Here is a 19,180-nt window from a genome sequence, read left to right as displayed (position 1 = left end):
GGATGATGATCCTAAATGAAAAACAAGCGGTAGTGTATCCTTGCAAGTACAATTTATTTGACTTTTGATTAAGTTGTTGCATGTGGTACAAGTAACATTGTGAATATTATTCAGCAAACATAAACCACAGAGACCAAAATTGTCTATAGGTGTATGTGGTGCACGAGTCTCACTATCTTCCATACCAAGTTTTCCAAATACACACTTTTCAGTTATAGTGCAAAATATAGTGCAACAACTAAGTCAAAATACTTTAATGATCAACTACAAATGACTCCCATTGAACTGTTCAGCGGTGTTCCGCTCCCGGACTGACTCAACTAAGCTCAATGATGATTGGTCCCTTTCATCTGGCAATCAAACTTCCACCATTGACGTGTACGCGTGTCTCATCATTACGCGTTGACGTTCATTCGAGAACCAAAGGCTCAGTCTGTTACACTCGGTTTTAATTACACCTCTGTATATGCAAATGAAGCACATTTATTATGCACTCGTAGAAAAAAAAGGGTTCCAAAAGGGTTATTCGGGTGTCCCCATAGGATAACCCTTTTTGGTTCCAGGTAGGAGCCTTTTGAGTTGTGGAAACCTCTGTGGAAAGGATTCTATATGGAGCCCAAAAAGGTTCTTCAAAGGGTTCTCCTATGGGGACAGCCGAAGAACCCTTTTAGGTTCTATATAGCACCTTTTTTTCTATGAGTACTGTACTCTGATATCTGCAATCCCAAATCATTTTCTAAAGCTCACAACAATGGTACCAGCAGACTACAGCTTTATCACTGAGCAGGTGTCAGTATCTCCACAGGATTTCCAACGCGAACAAAGAATCCAGGATAGAAGGACTTAGTGAATGTGGTCTGGACTCTGTGGAGGAGGGTCATTGTGTCAGAGATGCTGTAGAAGGACACTGTTCCTGCCACATGGTCCAGGTACACCCCTATTCTGGAGGAGCAGGGGACAGGGATATCAGTCCTGTTATTACTGTGGATGAAACAGCGGCTGAATGAAGAGCTGTATAACCTCCAGGATCGATCATTACCTCCCAAGCACACACTCATTACTATCTTCTTTTGTGCTGATCCGTTTATATACGAGACAGCTACATGAACCCCTTCCCCGCTCCACTCTACCTTCCAGTAGCAAGTTCCAGAGAGACAGTCTCTACACAGCACCTGTTGGTAGGAGGGATATCCGTCTGGATGGTTCGGACAGGACTGGGCCTAATCTCTCCTGGCAACATTACTGTTCTCCATCGAACAGACACAGGCTAGTGTGTGCTGTATTGGGATCCAATGTCAGCTGGCAAGAGTCTAAGAAGATGAAAAATAAAGTGAGCGACAATGTTTGCGTACGTGTTCATAGGCGTGTGTACGCACATGTATGCACGCCTGTTTATGTTTTGTGTGTGTGCATGCATGTCTACGCTTGTATGTATGCTTTTATGTGTGTGTGTGTGTGTGTGTGTGTGTCATGCACTTCTGTTTGTTTGTTTGATAATGTTTTTTGTTATATTTATTCCAAATACTCCAAACCGATCTGTTTGTGTTTGCCTGTTTACTCACATTTTGTTTTAACTCCTCTCTGGTCTTGGGCTCAGCAAGGTGTTCAATCTAAAATGAGGTCACTATGGAGAAGGACAGACTCAGTTCACAAGGCAAACTACTCCATTTCATAAACAGACTAATTTTCCCAACACTTTTTGAACATCTACTCTCTTTAAAAGTGACGCGAGCCTACCAGACGGACTAAATTAATTTTATGCTCGCTTCAAGGTAAGCAACACTGAAGTATCCATGAAAGTACCAGCTGTTCAGGACGACTGTGTGATCACTCTCCCCGTAGCAGATGTGAGCAAGACCTTTAAAACAGGTCAACACTCAAGGCTGCGGGGCCAGACGGATAACCAGGATGTGTACTCAGAGCATGCGTGGACCAACTGGCAAGTGTCTTCACTTACATTTCCAACCTGTCCCTGACTGAGTCTGTAATACCGACATGTTTCAAGCAGCGCACCATAGTCCATGTGCCCAGGAAAGGGAAGTTAACCTGCCTAAATGTCTACCGCTCTGTAGCACTCATGACGGTAGCCATGAAGTGCTTTGAAAGGCTGGTCTTGGCTCACATCAACACCATCATCACGGAAACCCTAGACTCACTCCCATACCGCCCCTACAGATCCACAGATGCTGCAATCTCAATCGCACTTCACACTGCCATTTCCCACCTAAGGAACACCTATGTGAGAATGCTGTTCACGGACTACAGTTTAGCGTTCAACACAATAGTGTCTTCAAAGCTCATTACTAAGCTAAGGACCCTGGGAGTAAACAGCTCCCTCTGCAACTGGATCCTGGACTTCCTGATGGGCTGCCCCTAGGTGGTGAGGGAAGGCAAAAACACATCTGCCACGCTGATCCTCAACACGAGGGCTCCTCAGGGGTGCGTGCTTAGACCTCTCCTCTACTCCCTGTTCACCCACAACTGTGTGGCCAAGCACGATTCCAACACCATAATTAAGTTTGCTGATGACACAACAGTGGTAGGCCTGATCACCGACAACAATGAAACAGCCTATAGGGAGGTGATCAGAGACCTGGCAGTATGCTGCCAGGACAACAACCTCTATCTCAATGTGAGCAAGACAAAGGAGAGGATTGTGGACTACAGGAAAAAGAGGAGCGAGTTTCTTGGTGTCCACATCACCAACAAACTAACATGGACCAAGCCTACCAAGACAGTAGTAAAGAGGGCATGACAAAACCTATTCCCCTTCAGGACACTGAAAGGATTTGCCATGGGTCCTCAGCTCCTCTAAAGATCCTACAGCTGCACCATCGAGAGCATCCTAACCGGTTGCATCACTGCCTAGTATGGCAAATGCTCGGCATCCGACCACAAGGCGCTACAGAGGGTAGTACGTATGGCCTGGCACATCATTGGGGCCAAGCTTCCTGCCATCCAGGACCTATATACTAAGCAGAGAAAGGCCCAAAAATTGGTCAGACTCCAGTCACCCAAGTCATATACTTTACTCTCTGCTTCCGCATGGCAAGTGGTACCGGAGTTCCAAGTCTAGGGCAATACATTGCAATGTCCGTACTGTGAGGAACTTGTTCAGTTTATGTCTGTTGTTGAATCTTGTTATGTTCATATAAATATTTACACATGTTAAGTTTGCTGAAAATAAACTTAGTTGACAGTGAGAGGAGTGAGTGAGAGAGTTTATATAGCCTCGTTATTGTTTTTTTATTTTACTTTAGTTTGTTTAGTAAATATTTTTAAACTATTTTCTTAGAACTGCATTGTTGGTTAAGGGCTTGTAAGTAAGCATTTATGGTACACCTGTAGTATTTGGTGCATGTGACAAATACAATTTGATTTGATTGGTTGTGTGTACATTGACATTTCTGAGCATTGACAGATTTTTCTTTCTCTTTCAGTTATATCCCCTTGGACTAAAATTCTTCCTCATATTACAGTTGAAGTCGGAAGTTTACATACACTTAGGTTGGAGTCATTCAAACTTGTTTTTAACCACTCCACACATTTCTTGTTAACAAACTATAGTTTTGGCAAGCCGATTAGGACATCTACTTTGTGCACCACACAAGTATTTTTTTACAACAATTGTTTACAGACAGATTATTTCACTGTATCACAATTCCAGTGGGTCAGAAGTTTACATGCACTAAATTGACTGTGCCTTTAAACAGCTTGGAAAATTCTAGAAAATTAAGTCATGGCTTCAGAAGCTTCAAATTAATTGACATAATTTGAGTCAATTGGAGGTGTACCTGTGGATGTATTTCAAGGCCTACCTTCAAACTCAGTGCCTCTTTGCTTGACATCATGGGAAAATCAAAAGAAATCAGCCAAGACATCAGAAAAAAAATTGTAGACCTCCACAAGTCTGGTTCATCCTTGGGAGCAATTTCCAAATGCATGAAGGTACCACGTTCATCTGTACAAACAATAGTACGCAAGTATTAACACAATGGGACCATGCTGCCGTCATACCGCTCAGGAAGGAGACGCGTTCTGTCTCCTAGAGATTAACGTACTTTGGTTCAAAAAGTGCCAAGCAATCCTAGAACAACAGCAAAGGACCTTGTGAAGATGCTGGAGGAAACAAGTACAAAAGTATCTATATCCACAGTAAAGCAAGTTCTACATCAACATAACCTGAAAGGCCGCTCAGCAAGGAAGAAGCCACTGCTCCAAAACCACCATAAAAAAGCCAGACTCCGGTTTGCAACTGCACAGATTGTACTTTTTGGAGAAATGTCCTCTGGTCTAATGAAACAAAAATAGAACTGTTTGGCCATAATGACCATTGTTATATTTGGAGGAAAAAGGGGGAGGCTTGCAAGCCGAAGAACACAATTCCAACTCTAAAGCACGGGGGTGGCAGCATCATGTTGTGGGGGTGCTTTGCTGCAGGAGGGACTGGTGCACTTCACAAAATAGATGGCATCATGAGGTAGGAAAATTATGTGGTTATATTGAAGCAACATCAGTCAGGAAGTTAAAGCTTGGTTGCAAATGGGTTTTCCAAATGGACAATGACCCCAAGCATACTTCCAATGTTGTGGCAAAATGGCTTAAGGACAACAAAGTCAAGGTATTGGAGAAGCCATCACAAAGCCCTGACCCCAATCCTATAGAAAATTTGTGGGCAGAACTGAAAAAGCGTGTGCAAGCAAGGAGGCCGACAAACCTGACTCAGTTACACCAGCTCTGTCAGGAGGAATGGGCCAAAATGCACCCAACTTATTGTGGGAAGCTTGTGGAAGGCTACCCAAAACATTTGCCCAAGGTAAACAATTTAAAGGCAATGCTACCAAATACTAGTTGAGTGTATGTAAACTTCTGACCCACTGGGAATGTGATGAAAGAAATAAAAGCTGCAATAAATCATTCTCTCTACAATTATTCTGACATTTTACATTCTTAAAATAAAGTGGTGATCCTAACTGACCTAAGACAGGGATTTTTTACTAGGATTAAATGTCAGGAATTGTGAAATAACTGAGTTTAAATGTATTTGGCTAAGGTGTATTTAAACATCCGACTGCAAATGTAACTGTGGAGTTCCCATCCTTACCGGTTTCTCAGTCCTTTCTGCTGTAGCTGTATCTGTCTCATGGCTTTTATGTTCATCCATTAAAAACCTCCAGTAGTTGTGTGGAGGCTTTGACTAGCTTGTGCTTCTTTAATGGATCTACTTCATTGTAAGGCTGGAGGTGAGTCTCACATTAAGAGACCAGGCAGGACATCACAGCTTTTATTTTTCTCCCAGCTCTCCAAATCTCCAGGTCCAGCAAAGGACAGAGAAGGGAGAGCAGCTTGGACTCCTGTCTTCTTCTGTTTCTGGTGACCTCAGAAAACATAGTGTTTCTCTTTAGAACAGGCCTTGGGATAAAGGTCTGCACTGGGGGCAGAACTTAACACAGTCAATACAGTAGCTGTGTCCACAGGGAATAGTCACTGGATCCTTCAGTAGACCCAGACAGCTCGGACAACTGATTGAGTCCATGGCCTCTGCCATTTTGATGCACACACTAACAAACATAGCAAGAGAACCAGAGATACGTTTAGTTTTCTGAGGAGTAGGAGGGAGTGGCTTGTATTCTGTTGTCGGTGACTTCCTGGTTCTGTGTGAACTCAAGATGTCAGGAGAGGGCAAGGCCAGCAGAGGGCATGATTGGTCTGTCACAGCCAGAGAATAATTGTATCCTTACAATTGTGCGCCAGTATAACAACAAGAGGCACTGTAGAGTAAGGTAACACAGGAGATACATTTCTATGAAAAATCTGTATTCTTCATAAGGTCATGTACAACGATACAGACATCATATCGACATGTTCTTTATGAATACCAATTTACATTATTGCAATGGATGGAAAATGAAGCTACCCATGTAGTCCACTGGATGACACTTAAATACAACTTTAAAATGACGTAATATTGCAATATTTCAGCACAAGCAGTTAGAACAAAGGACACAAAACTGAGGGTTGGCAGGGGCTTAAAACTACAGCGGTGTTACATCTTCAATAGTCCCCTTTTGTGAAAACACTTACCAGCTTCCTCAGGAATGAATGAAGTCCTCATACTACACATTATCAGGCTAAAGCATCAGGACATGATTCCCACTTGTTAAAGAGGAGCTCCTGTACTTCAGACTCCCATAAACAGTGTGCTTGGTGGCATCTGGAGATTGTTCAAAAGAGTGAAACGTTTCAGAACTTTGCAGATCGAAATGCACCGTATAGAGTGGGATTTCTTATTCTCTATGACAAAGAGGACTGCCTATCTATGTGATATACAGTACCAGCCAAAAGTTTGGACTCACCTACTCATTCACGGGTTTTTCTTTATTTTTACTATTTTCTACATTGTAGAATAATAGTGAAGACATCAAACTATGAAATAACACATGGAATCATGTAGTAGCCAAATATGTGTTAAATCAAAATATATTTCAGATTCTTCAAAGTAGCTACAGTACCTTTTGCCTTGATGACAGCCTGACACACTCTTGGAATTATCTCAAACACCTTCATGAGGTAGTCACCTGGAATGCATTTCAATTAACAGGTGTACCTTGTTAAAAGTTCATTTGTGGAATTTCTTTCCTTCTTAATGCGTTTGAGCCAATCAATTGTATGACATGGTAGTGGTGGTATACAGAAGATAGACATATTTGGTAAAAGACCAAGTCCATATTATGGCAAGAACAGCTCAAATAAGCAAAGAGAAACAACAGTCCATCATTACTTTAAGACATGATGGTCAGTCAATACGGAACATTTCAAGAACTTTAAAAGTTTATTGAAGTGCAGTTGTAAAAACCATCAAGCGGTCCTCTCAAGAGGTCCGACACAGGAAAGGAATACGCAGAGTAACCTCTGCTACAGAGGAAAAGTTCATTAGAGTTACCAGCCTCAGAAATTGCAGCCCAAATAAATGCTTCACAGAGTTCAAGTAACAGACACATCTCAACATCAACTGTTCAGAGGAGACTGCGTGAATCAGTCCTTCATGGTAGAATTGCTGCAAAGAAACCACTACTAAAGCTACTACACCACTACTACACCAATAATAAGAAGAGACTTGCTTGGGCCAAGAAACATGAGCAATGGACATTAGACCAGTGGAAATCTGTCCTTTAGTCTGATGAATCCAAATTTGAGATTTGTGGTTCCAACCGCCGTGTCTTTGTGAGACGCGGAGTAGATGAACGGATGATCTCTGCATGTGTGGTTCCCACCGTGAAGTATTGAGGAGGAGGTGTGATGGTGCTTTGCTGGTGACACTGTCTGTGATTTATTTAGAATTCAAGGCACACTTAACCAGCATGGCTACCACAGCCTTCTGCAGCGATACGCCATCCCATCTGGTTTGCGCTTAGTGGGACTATCATTTGTTTGTCAACAGAACAATAACCCAACACACCTACAAGCTGTGTGCGAGCTATTTGACCAAGATGGAGAGTGATGGAGTGTTGCATCAGATGACCTGGCCTCCACAATCACCCGACCTCAACCCAATTGAGAAGGTTTGGGATGAGTTGGAACGCAGAGTGAAGGAAAAGCAGCCAACAAGTGCTCTGCATTTGTGGGAACTCTCAACCAGGTGAAGCTGGCTGAGAGAATGTCAAGAGTGTGCAAAGCTGTCATCAAGGCAAAGGGTGGCTACTGTTTTGGTTGCTACATGAATCCATATGTTATTTCATAGTTTTGATGTCTTCACTATTATTCTACAATGTAGAAAATAGTAAAAAATAAAGAAAAACCATTGAATGAGTAGGTGTGTCCAAACTTTTGACTGGTACTGTACTTCTATGCTAAATGATAAATGTTCTGTGACGTTGCACCCTCCTGAATAAGCCCCAGATTATGGGTGTTTTGAACGCAGGCCTCTCTCACTCTCTTTCTCCCTCCCCCTTCTCTCTGTCTCTTTAGTCTTGTTTCCCTGAAGTAAAATATTCTCCATCAGGTTTGAGTGGGGTGCTGATTGCAGCTCTACTAATACTGCTTTTTACACAGGGAAGAAAGGGAGAAAGAGGAAAAATAAAGAGCACGAGAGAGAGTAACCCTTACCCCATCGATACCTTCTTATACCCATCAATGTTAACCTGACTTCAGATCTGCTTGAGCCAGCTCCTCTGAATATCTTGAAAGCATATAGAGATCTGGGACCAGCTACATTTTATGTATCTTTCTCTGTCAAATGCTGAGAGCAGGGTATACATCATTTATCCAGAGCGACTTGAAGTATAGTGAGTGCATACATTCTTTAGTACGTGTATGTGTTCCCTGCAAGAATTGAACACATGACCATGCCGTTGCCTGAGCCACACAGAATTACTAATAATGTGTTGTCTGATGGGTCTGTGGTTGCTTGGACTCGGCATCATGTTCCCAGACCAAAGCCAGGATTCAAACCGTTTAGGTAGATCCGCGTTATAGCGAATTGACATTTGAAAGTCCTTTCTGTTTGAGCCGACATACAGTATGCAGCATTTACCGTGAATGCGGTGGATACCGGCTGCAACCTAGCAAACCAAACCTGTTTTATTTAGGTTGGCCAACATCAACAAGGCTTTAGAAAACAGAAGTACAGACAGACAGAGACAAGAGAGACAGACAGAGAGAGAGAGAGAGAGAGAGAGAGAGAGAGAGTGATACATTGGCGGCCAGTGGAGGCTCTACCTAGCTAGGTTTGCTCTTTTGGGATTTAATACTGGGTTTCAATGAAAGTGTTAGTTGAAAAGTACCTTAGCTGAAAGCACAACACAAATAAAACAGTATCCTTGACAAAAAGGTGCTGGACTAATACTGGACAAGGGAAATCTGACAGTGTAGGCCTACTCCCAGAGTGAAACTGTTTGGAAAATCCTAAAGTGAGGGGACATCGGCAACAGACACTATACGTGACATAAATATAGGCCTACTTCTCTATCGTCATCTAATAAATAGCACAAAACAAATACAACTTGATCGTTCATCGCTATGGCTTCAAAGAGGGTCCTCCAGACCACGTTGGAGCATGCAGTCGACAGTCGTCAGAGAGCCAACGGGAGAGAGGGGCAACAATTTTGTGGCTGAAACGCCACGGCCATCTCTGGTTCTCCAGTGTGTAGCACCGTAGCCAGTAAGCGGTTTTGCATGTTGGACTTGGTGGCACGCTGCTCTGCTCTCATTGGCTGCATAGAAACATTTTAGGCCCTGTACAAAATCAACCCTTAACCTCTGTGCACTTGTGAAGATCTGAAAGGATTTGATGGGTTTCAGCGATAGTGTGAACATTCAAATTAGCCTATTAGAAGTCAAAGTGGAGCTCCAACCATATTGCTTACATACAGTACCTATCTAATCATTAAATGATATACTGTACTGTGCACAACTGCCAAGGATGGAGGGTAAAGGGTTGTTTCTGGACAGGGCCTCAGAGTAGCTCCACTTAGGTCCTTATTTTTCATCTAGAAAGGCTGGGCTAGATCGTCTGCTCTACTAAAATGTAAATGTATGCCAATTTGATCCAGGCTAGTCCAAACTCGGCTAGTATGGCGAGAAGATAATGGGCGTGTGAGTGGCCCTCAGGGGCCCCGGGGCGGGCCTGAAGAGCGCGGGGCTGAGCAGGGGGGTCTGGATGAGGGGTGTATGGCCTGGCCCCGGGGGGCACCGCAGGGTCAGAGGATTGGAGGCCATGGTGCAAAGGGTGGCCGGGTTCATGCGGCTGGCCAGGAAACCTGCCGACAGGGCCTTGGACAGCTGCTTCTGCAGGGCCAGTTTGGTCTGGAAGAGAGGAACCATAGGGTTTTTAGTATGAGTCTGCAGCAGCTATTCAACAAACTTACATGCAGGTCAAGTTCATTAGCGCACGCAACAAAAAAAAGTTTTGAAACTATTTGCAATGGAAAACAAAAATTTGCATTTTTTATTGGGCAAGTCAAAGTAGTCCCAGCCAGTTTCCGTCTGTGTTCCTCCATTTGGTGCTTAATGAACACAACCCAGGGTCAAATACCTCTTTGAGGTGTGCTTGATTTAGCATGGAGTTTATACTTTTGGTACTATTATATTGGTTCAATTGTACCGGCAAAAATGTGTACATCAACCTCGGCACAGGTATTAGACATACACTACCTTACCAAAAGTATGTGGACACCTGCTCGTCGAACATCTCATTCCAAAATCATGGGCATTAATACGGAGTTAGTCCCCCCTTTTCTGCTATAACAGCCTCCACTCTTCTGGCAATGCTTTCTACTAAATGTTGGAACATTGCTGCGGGGACTTACTTCCATTCAGTCACAAGAGCATTAGTGAGGTCGGGCACTGATGTTGGGCGATTAGGCCTAGCTCGCAGTCGGCATCCAATTAATTTCAAAGGTGTTCAATGGGGTTGAGGTCAGGGTTCTGTGCAGGCCAGTCAAGTTATTCCAAACCGATCTCGACAAACCATTTCAGTATGGACAGAATCGTCTAGAATCTCATATGCTGTAGCGTTACCATTTCCCTTCACTGGAACTAAGGGGCCTAGCCAGAAACATGAAAAACAGCCCCAGACCCTTATAGCTTCTCCACCAAACATCATAGTTGGCTCTATGCATTGAGGCAGGTAGCGTTCTCCTGGCATTCACCAAACCCAGATTCGTCCGTCGGACTGCCAGATGGTGAAGCGTGATTCATCGCTCCAGAGAACGCATTTCCACTGCTCTAGAGTCCAATGGCGGCGAGCTTTACATCGGCTGGCATTGCGCATGGTGATCTTAGGCTTGTGTGCTGCTGCTCGGACATAGAAACCCATTTCATGAAGCTCCCTGACGAACAGTTATTGTGCTGACGTTGCTTCCAGAGGCAGTTTGGAACTCGGTAGTGAGTGTTGCAACAGAGGACAGACCATGCACTTCAGCACTCGGCGGTCCTGTTCTGTGAGCTTGTGTGGCCTAACGTTTCCACTTCACAATAGCAGCACTTACTGTTGACAGGAGCAGCTCTAGTAGGGCAGACAAATGTGATGATCTGACTTGTCGGAAAGGTGGCATCCTATGACGGTTCCACGTTGAAAGTCACTGAGCTCTTCAGTAAGGTCATTCTACTGCCATTGTTTGTCTATGGAGATTGCGTGGCTGACCTTGGTCTGGTATTCAATAATTTCCTGATAGTTATGGATTTTCCATAACTCCCTCCATCCAGGACTTACAGTTGTGCAAATTCAACTTCTCAAAGCAATATTTGGAAAACCCACTATCTGCAATTGATTGAATACCGGCCACCTCAAGCTCTGTGGTACCAGCTGTGATGGAAACAGTTTCGGTACAATTTTATAAATGTCGACAGATCATTTGTTCGTTCGACATGGTGGGATCTTGTTTTGTCGGTCAAATTATTTATGCGAGAAACAGCAGTGGAAATGCCTTCATCGCCAAATATTTATATAATAACCTTCATATCGAAGTAAACTTGGGAGTCTTGCGATGATATGGTGTGTGGTCTTCCCGCTATGACTCAGGAAACGATGCAGTTTATTAGGCTACTGATGAAAAAAGTTCCGATGAACTTCACAGGGTGGTGAAAGTGCATGGTGATCTTGATGCTCCTTTCCAATAAATATCGAGGGTCTTATTCTGGTGACATGATGATCGATGCTTGCCTGCCGTTTGACAGATATAAATATTCTTGATCTTATCCATAATAATCGCATCATGTAGACTAGCCAACCGCACTGTATCTGCCAGCTGTTGCCTAGAGCGGACGTGGCAAGACCAGAGTCGGCATAGTTGCTATTTAACGCAACCGTTTTAGCGACAATATAGTTGAAAATGCAACGGGAAACACATTGAACTTACATTTTGTATTTGGAACATAAAAACTTAAGTGAAAAGTCAACTGTTGTGTGCATTACCTCATCACGCACTGGTGGAAGCCAGTTTGGTGGAAACACACCACTGGTGGGAATATTTTCTTTATCCGTATTTTAGAATATTCCCATAATAATCTGTCGCCAAATGGATGGAAACATAGCTATTGTTCGGCCAGAAAGTATGTTCACATGGTGTCCCATGTCAGAATCAGTCTAACAATGCTCTCTCTCTTCAAGCCCATAAAATTGTATCCAAAAAGTTATACTCTAGATCAGGCCTGTATGCATTCAGCTAACCACAACATTAACGTCAGAGTGAGGGTGAATGAAACATGAAAGTGAATATCCATCACCATCAATTTGTGTGAAGCCAGTGTGGATTGTTGGCAACCTCACGAACTGGCCTTAAATATCCCAGACAAGATTGTGACCATGGCCTGAGACACTGCCTCTACCCAGCAGCTGGCCAAACACAAATCCTGTGCGGCCCTCTGTCTTTGTCTGTCTGTGTCTGTGTCTGTGTGTGTGTGTGTGTGTGTGTGTGTGTGTGTGTGTGTGTGTGTGTGTGGCGTGTGTGTGTATGTGTTGGTGTGCGAGCATGTACTTGTGTGTGTGTGAGGCTATGTTTACATGTGTGAGAGACCTTATTGTGCCTGCCAGTATATTTGGCCTCACCAACTTTCAAGCAGTTATTTTTGTAGTGAGTGAACTGTGAAAGAACGTGACCATGCCTATTCCCAAACATGGCCCTTTGTCAGCTATCCGACATAGCAGCAGCACGCTATAGTGCTCAGTTCATTAACCCCATAGATAGACAATGGGACAGAGACAGTTTGGGAATGTGAGTAAATGTGTGTTTGTCGTTTATGTGACCAGAGCCACCTAAGACAATTGCCCAATTCAAATTCAGGTTCTTACTCTTCCTAAGCAGGTAAAATCCCTGACGTTATTTCCTGCCTTTAAACTGGTTTTCTGGGTTAGAAGACCGGATATAACTCAAATACAACCAACTGGTCTCTGTTACATGCAGGTAAAGACATCTGATGTCATAGTTTGGTTATCTGGTAAAACATCCAGTCAACCAGATAAAGACATCTGTCTCTGGTTGCTAAAAATACATTCACAAAACATCCACCTGAGGGCTGTAAGTGCTGAGGTGGCAGTGGCTGGCCAGTTTCCCTATGGCCGAGGTCACCCCCCCAAACGGGAAACCACTCCATCTCACGCTCTGCAGAGAGGACACAAGAACGGGGGAAAGGGGGTGACAAAATAAGAACGCTGGCTGTGTGGGAATGAATGGGCAGAACAGGAGGGGTAGTTGGTGTGATGTGTGTGTGTGTTGGACGGACAATCACCGCTAAAACAGGGTTTGGCTGGCTCTTAGTATAAGGGCTGAACTTCGGTTTCTGGGGCTTTCCTGACAACCGGTCTTTGTGTCTTCTGCTGCTCATGTGCTGAGGGACAAAAGCAAAGCATGTTAGGTTTTATACTGACAGAAACATCCCTTAAAAGCTACATTCTGGGATTCATTCGAAATATAATCGAAAATCCCAATTGTATTGGTCTACAGCTGAGGGATGGGGCTAGGGAAATGTAACCCCTCTCAAATTCATAGGCAGCTCCAAATTCAAGGACTGACTGCATGGCATATATATTTTGAGGCTGTACTACACACACTCAGAAACACTCACAAACACACACACCTGTTTGAGCTGCGTCTCCGAGTTGACGGACACCTCGCACATCTCGCAGTGGAACGGTTGGCTAGCCAGGGCCACGCCCACCCTGGCCTTGCTGCTTATTGCCTGCTTGCTCCTGCATGTCGGCCTAAGCAATGACATTACCTTGCCTCGGCGTCGCGCCTGAGCACCCACCTGGCCCTCCAGCATCTGCTTGTGTTTGGAGCCTAGAAAGGCACAGACACGACCACATAGCTATTGATTAATTTATCAGTAAAAAAATGTATTTAATCAGAATCATAGGCCAGCATTTAAATAGTATCTACTTATCACTCAATAGCAAATGCAGTGCGAGTAGCCATATAGACATATTGCAGTGCATACCGCTATAGTGGGCTTCTAGCTGGGATGAGGAGTTGACTGTGATTTTGCACATGGGACAGTGGAGGTGCTGCTTGGCAGGGGGGCTCTTTTTGCCCTGCCTGGTCTCCTCTTCCCCTCCTGGTGCCCCTGGGGACTCCCCCTGGCCCTCCAGTGACGGGTTGGAGTCTGGGGTCGGGCTGGGGCCCTCCATAGGGCTACCATCTGACGTGAGCTCGGAGAGCTGGTAGACAGCAGGGGAGACGTGGGGGGAGAGGAGGGCCAAGGCGTCCAGGGAAGAGGTCTCCGAGACAGGCATAGGGGTGGGGGAGACCCCCTGGAGGGTGTCATCCAGCTTCGGTCTGGTGGGGGGCTGGCGAGACGAGAGCAGGCCTGGGGAGAGAGAGAGAGAAGTTGCTGTGTAAGAGTTATCATACATGTGGTATTCACATACAAACAGGGATTGGGGTTAAATTGTCTTCTGACAGGTGGCTTCACTCTTACACAGCATTAGTCCCTCACCTGACTCGAGTCTCTATCTGACGTAAGACAATGGGGTTAGGGCTACATGGGGGGAGAAAGGCCAGCATTCACTTGGCAACTATATCAGGCAGCGTAAGACAGTGGATTCAGGTGAGAGCTGGATTCAATTAAAAACACTGGCAGATGTAGATTCTGTTTACTGAGAGCATTGCTCATCACTGGTATTTTTTTATTGAACCTTTATTTAACCAGGTAGGCTAGTTGAGAACAAGTTCTCATTTGCAACTGCGACCTGGCCAAGACAAAGCAAAGCAGTTCGACACATACAACAACACACATGGAATAAACAAACATACAATCAATAATACAGTATAAAAATCTATATACAGCAATAAATATGCCATGGTGGCGAAGTAATTACAATATAGCAATTAAACACTGGAATGGTAGAATGTGCAGAAGATGAATGTGCAAGATACTGGGGTGCAAAGGAGCAAGATAAAGAAATAAATACAGTAGGGGAATGAGGTAGATTGGATGGGCTATTTACAGATGAGCTATGTACAGGTGCAGTGACCTGTGAGCTGCTCTGACAGCTGGTGCTCAAAGCTAGTGAGGGAGGTAAGAGTCTCCAGCTTTAGTGATTTTTGCAGTTCGTTCCAGTCATTGGCAGCAGAGAACTAGAAGGAGAGGTGGCCAAAGGAAGAATTGGCTTTGGGGATGACCAGTGAAATATACCTGCTGGAGCATGTGCTACTGGCAGGTGCTGCTATGGTGACCAGTGAGCTGAGATAAGGCGGGGCATTACCCCGAGGATCGGTAGGATGGTCTGTCTGTTTTGGTGGACTTCCTAAGCCAGGATTCAGACACGGCTAGGACATCCGGATTGGCAGTGTGCTAAAGCAGTAAATAAAACAAACTTAGGGAGGAGGCTTCTAATGTTAACATGCATAAAACCAAGGCTTCTACGGTTACAGAAGTCAACAAATGAGAGCACCTGGGGAGTAGGAGTGGAACTAGGCACTGCAGGGCCTGGATTAACCTCTACATCACCAGAGGAACAGAGGAGGAGTAGGATAAGGGTACGGCTAAAAGCTATGAGAATTGGTCGTCTAGAACGTCTGGAACAGAGAGTAAAAGGAGGTTTCTGGGGGCGATAAAATAGCTTCAAGGTATAATGTACAGACAAAGGTATGGTAGGATGTGAATACAGTGGAGGTAAACCTAGGTATTGAGTGATGAGAGAGATATTTTCTCTAGAAACATAATTGAAACCAGGTGATGTCATCGCATGTGTGGGTGGTGGAACAGAAAGGTTGGATAATGTATAATGAGCAGGGCTAGAGGCTCTACAGTGAAATAAGCCAATTAACACTAACCAGAACAGCAATGGACAAGGCACGCTCAAGGTCCTAAATGATATCTTAACCGCCATTGATAAGAAACAATACCGTGCAGCCGTATTCATTGACCTGGCCAAGGCTTTCGACTCTGTCAATCACCACATCCTCATTGGCAGACTCAATAGCCTTGGTTTCTCAAATGATTGCCTCGCCTGGTTCACCAACTACTTCTCTGATAGAGTTCAGTGTGTCAAATCGGAGAGCCTGTTGTCCGGGCCTCTGGCAGTCTCTATGGGGGTGCCACAAGGTTCAATTCTTGGACCGACTCTCTTCTTTGTATACATCAATGATGTCGCTCTTGCTACTGGTGAGTCTCTGATCCACCTCTACGCAGACGACACCATTCTGTATACTTCTGGCCCTTCTTTGGACACTGTGTTAACAACCCTCCAGCCGAGCTTCAATGCCATACAACTCTCCTTCCGTGGCCTCCAATTCCTCTTAAATACAAGTAAAACTAAATGCATGCTCTTCAAACGATCGCTGCCTGCACCTGCCCACCTGTCCAACATCACTACTCTGGACGGTTCTGACTTAGAATATGTGGACAATTACAAATACCTAGGTGTCTGGTTAGACTGTAAACTCTCCTTCCAGGCTCACATCAAACATCTCCAATCCAAAGTTAAATCTAGAATTGGCTTCCTATTTCGCAACAAAGCATCCTTCACTCATGCTGCCAAACATACCCTTGTAAAACTGACCATCCTACCGATCCTCAACTTCGGCGATGTCATTAACAAAATAGCCTCCAATACCCTACTCAATAAATTGGATGCAGTCTATCACAGTGCCATCCGTTTTGTCACCAAAGCCCCATATACAGTACTACCCACCACTGCGACCTGTACGCTCTCGTTGGCTGGCACTCGCTTCATACTCGTCGCCAAACCCACTGGCTCCAGGTCATCTACAAGACCCTGCTAGGTAAAGTTCCCCCTTATCTCAGCTCGCTGGTCACCATAGCAGCACCCACCTGTAGCACGCGCTCCGCAGGTATATCTCTCTGGTCACCCCCAAAACCAATTCTTCCTTTGGCCGCCTTTCCTTTCAGTTCTCTGCTGACAATGACTGGAACGAACTACAAAAATCTCTGAAACTGGAAACACATCTCCCTCACTAGCTTTAAGCACCAGCTGTCAGAGCAGCATAGCCCATATATAATTTAGCCCAAACAACTACCTCTCCCCCTACTGTATTTATTTATTTTGCTCCTTTGCACCCCATTATTTCTATCTCTACCTTGCACATTCATTCACTGCAAATCTACCATTCCAGTTTTTTACTTGCTAAATTGTATTTACTTTGTCACCATGGCCTTTTTTTGTTGCCTTTACCTCCCTTATGTCACCTCATTTGCACACATTGTATATAGACTTATTTTTCTACTGTATGTTTGTTTTACTCCATGTGTAATTCTGTGTTGTTGTATGTGTCAAACTGCTTTGCTTTATCTTGGCCAGGTCGCAATTGTAAATGAGAACTTGTTCTCAACTTGCCTACCTGGTTAAATAAAGGTGAAATAAATAAACAAATAAAAACAATCAATATCCCACAAAACACAGGTGGGGAAATAGCTACCTAAATATGATCCCCAATCAGATGCAAAGATAAACAGCTGCCTCTAATTGGGAAACACATTAGCACCAACATAGAAATAGATATACTAGATCACCCCCAGGTCACGTCCTGACCTACTACACCATAGAGAACAAAGGGCTCTCTATGGTCAGGGCGTGACAGGGTGTCCTGTAAAGTTATTTTTTTTACTTCCCGGAAGACAAGGCCTTTGGGGGGCGACCTGGGGCCGTCAGCCTATTTTAATAGCACCCACGGACGTCTAGTAAGGGAGCATCCATTTGCCCTATGAAAATCCTCATCATTCATAAGGGAGCTGCCACATATGTAGGTTATTGTCCTGCTGAAAGTTGAATTAATCTCCCAGTGTTTGGTGGAAAGCAGACTGAACCAGGTCTTCCTCTAGGATTTTGCCTGTGCTTAGCTCCATTCCGTTTATTTTTTATTATGAAAAACTCCCCAGTCCTTAACAATTACAAGCATACCCATAACATTATGCAGCCACCACTATGCTTGAAAATATGGAGAGTGCTACCCAGTAATCTGTTGTATTGGACTTGCCCCAAACATAACACTTTGTATTCAGGTAAAAAATGAATTGCTTTGTTATAGTATTACTTTAGTGTCTTACTGCAAACAAGATGCATGTATTGGAATATTTGTATTCTGTACAGGCGTCCTTCTTTTCACTCTGTCAAATAGGTTACTATTGTGGAGTAACTACACTATTGTTGACCCATTCTCAGTTTTCTCATATCACAACCTTTAAACTTTGTAACTGTTTTACGGTCACCATTGGCCTCACAGTGAAATCCCTGAGTAGTTTCCTTCCTCTCCGGCAACTGAGTTAGGAAGGACACCTGTATCTTTGTAGTGTTTGGGTGTATTGATACACCATCCAAAGTGTAATTAATAACTTCACCATGCTCAAAGGGATATTCAATGTCTGCTTTTTAAAAAACCTATCTACCAATAGGTGCCCTTCTTTGCGAGGCATTGGAAAACCTCCCTGGCCTTTGTGGTTGAATCCGTGTTTGAAATTCACAGTTCAACTGAGGGACCTTACAGATAATTGTATGTGTGGGGTACAGAGATGAGGTAGTCATTCAAAAATCATGTTCAACACTATTATTGCACACAGAGTGAGTCCATGCAACTTATTATATGACCAATTTTTATTCCTGAACTTATTCAGTCTTGCCATAATAAAGGGGTTGAATACTTATTGACTCAAGACATTTCAACTTTTCATTTTGAATTAGTTTGTCAAAATTTAGAAAAACATAATTATTTGATATTATTGGGTATTGTCTGTAGGTCAGTGACAAAAACAATCTCAATCGAATCCATTTTAAATTCAGGCTGTAAAACAATACAATTTGGAAAAGTCAAGGGCTGTGAATACTTTCTGAACGCACTGTACATTGTCAAAGTAAACATATAACAACGATGGTCAAAGACAGGAATATACGAGACTGTTAGTTATAAATCAATAACCTTTCTCTCACTCTTTCTCCCTTTCTTCCTCACTGTCCCTTTCTCTCTCTGTTTTTTCTCTCTCCCTTTCTCTCCATTAATCAATTGCCATGGTTACCCTGGATATAAAGGCTCTATCATTATGTCATTAAATGGAATTGAATTATGGTGAACGAAGTATGGAGAGAATCAATAGAAAACGAAGATGAGTCTAGTAAATACGGCGAAGGAAGGAGCGACAGGAGATGGGGCTATTTTCAGATGAGAAAAATGGATTGACAAACGACAAGACAAAGAGACAAAATAACAGGAAGACAAAGATACTGTTT

General features: G+C 43.8%; 1 protein-coding gene and 1 long non-coding RNA gene across 3 annotated transcripts in view; both read right to left on the bottom strand.

Annotated features, from left to right (window-relative positions):
• Positions 1-35: 35 nt before the first annotated feature.
• LOC110491693 (uncharacterized) lies at positions 36-5,563 on the bottom strand. Its single transcript, XR_002468862.3, has 3 exons — positions 5,105-5,563; positions 1,563-1,624; positions 36-1,310 (listed from the first exon to the last, which is right to left on the bottom strand). It is a non-coding gene; the product is annotated as an uncharacterized LOC110491693 (long non-coding RNA).
• Positions 5,564-5,800: 237 nt separating this feature from the next.
• The window catches only part of LOC110491690 (zinc finger protein 385C), a 152,918-nt gene continuing 139,538 nt past the window's right edge, over positions 5,801-19,180 (bottom strand). For both annotated transcript variants that reach the window (XM_021565326.3, XM_090202332.1), the window contains 5 exons: positions 13,936-14,304; positions 13,576-13,778; positions 13,228-13,326; positions 13,008-13,100; positions 5,801-9,804 (listed from right to left, as the gene is read on the bottom strand). In XM_021565326.3, coding sequence (XP_021421001.3) covers positions 9,568-9,804; positions 13,008-13,100; positions 13,228-13,326; positions 13,576-13,778; positions 13,936-14,304 — 1,001 coding nt within the window. In that variant the 3' untranslated portion in view covers positions 5,801-9,567. The remainder of the gene's footprint in view (positions 9,805-13,007; positions 13,101-13,227; positions 13,327-13,575; positions 13,779-13,935; positions 14,305-19,180) is intronic.

Source organism: Oncorhynchus mykiss, chromosome 16 (assembly GCF_057628025.1).
Source record: "Oncorhynchus mykiss isolate SJ-2025 chromosome 16, ASM5762802v1, whole genome shotgun sequence".
Classification (NCBI taxonomy): Eukaryota; Metazoa; Chordata; class Actinopteri; order Salmoniformes; family Salmonidae; genus Oncorhynchus; species Oncorhynchus mykiss.
This window is presented reverse-complemented; position numbering and strand designations above follow the sequence as displayed.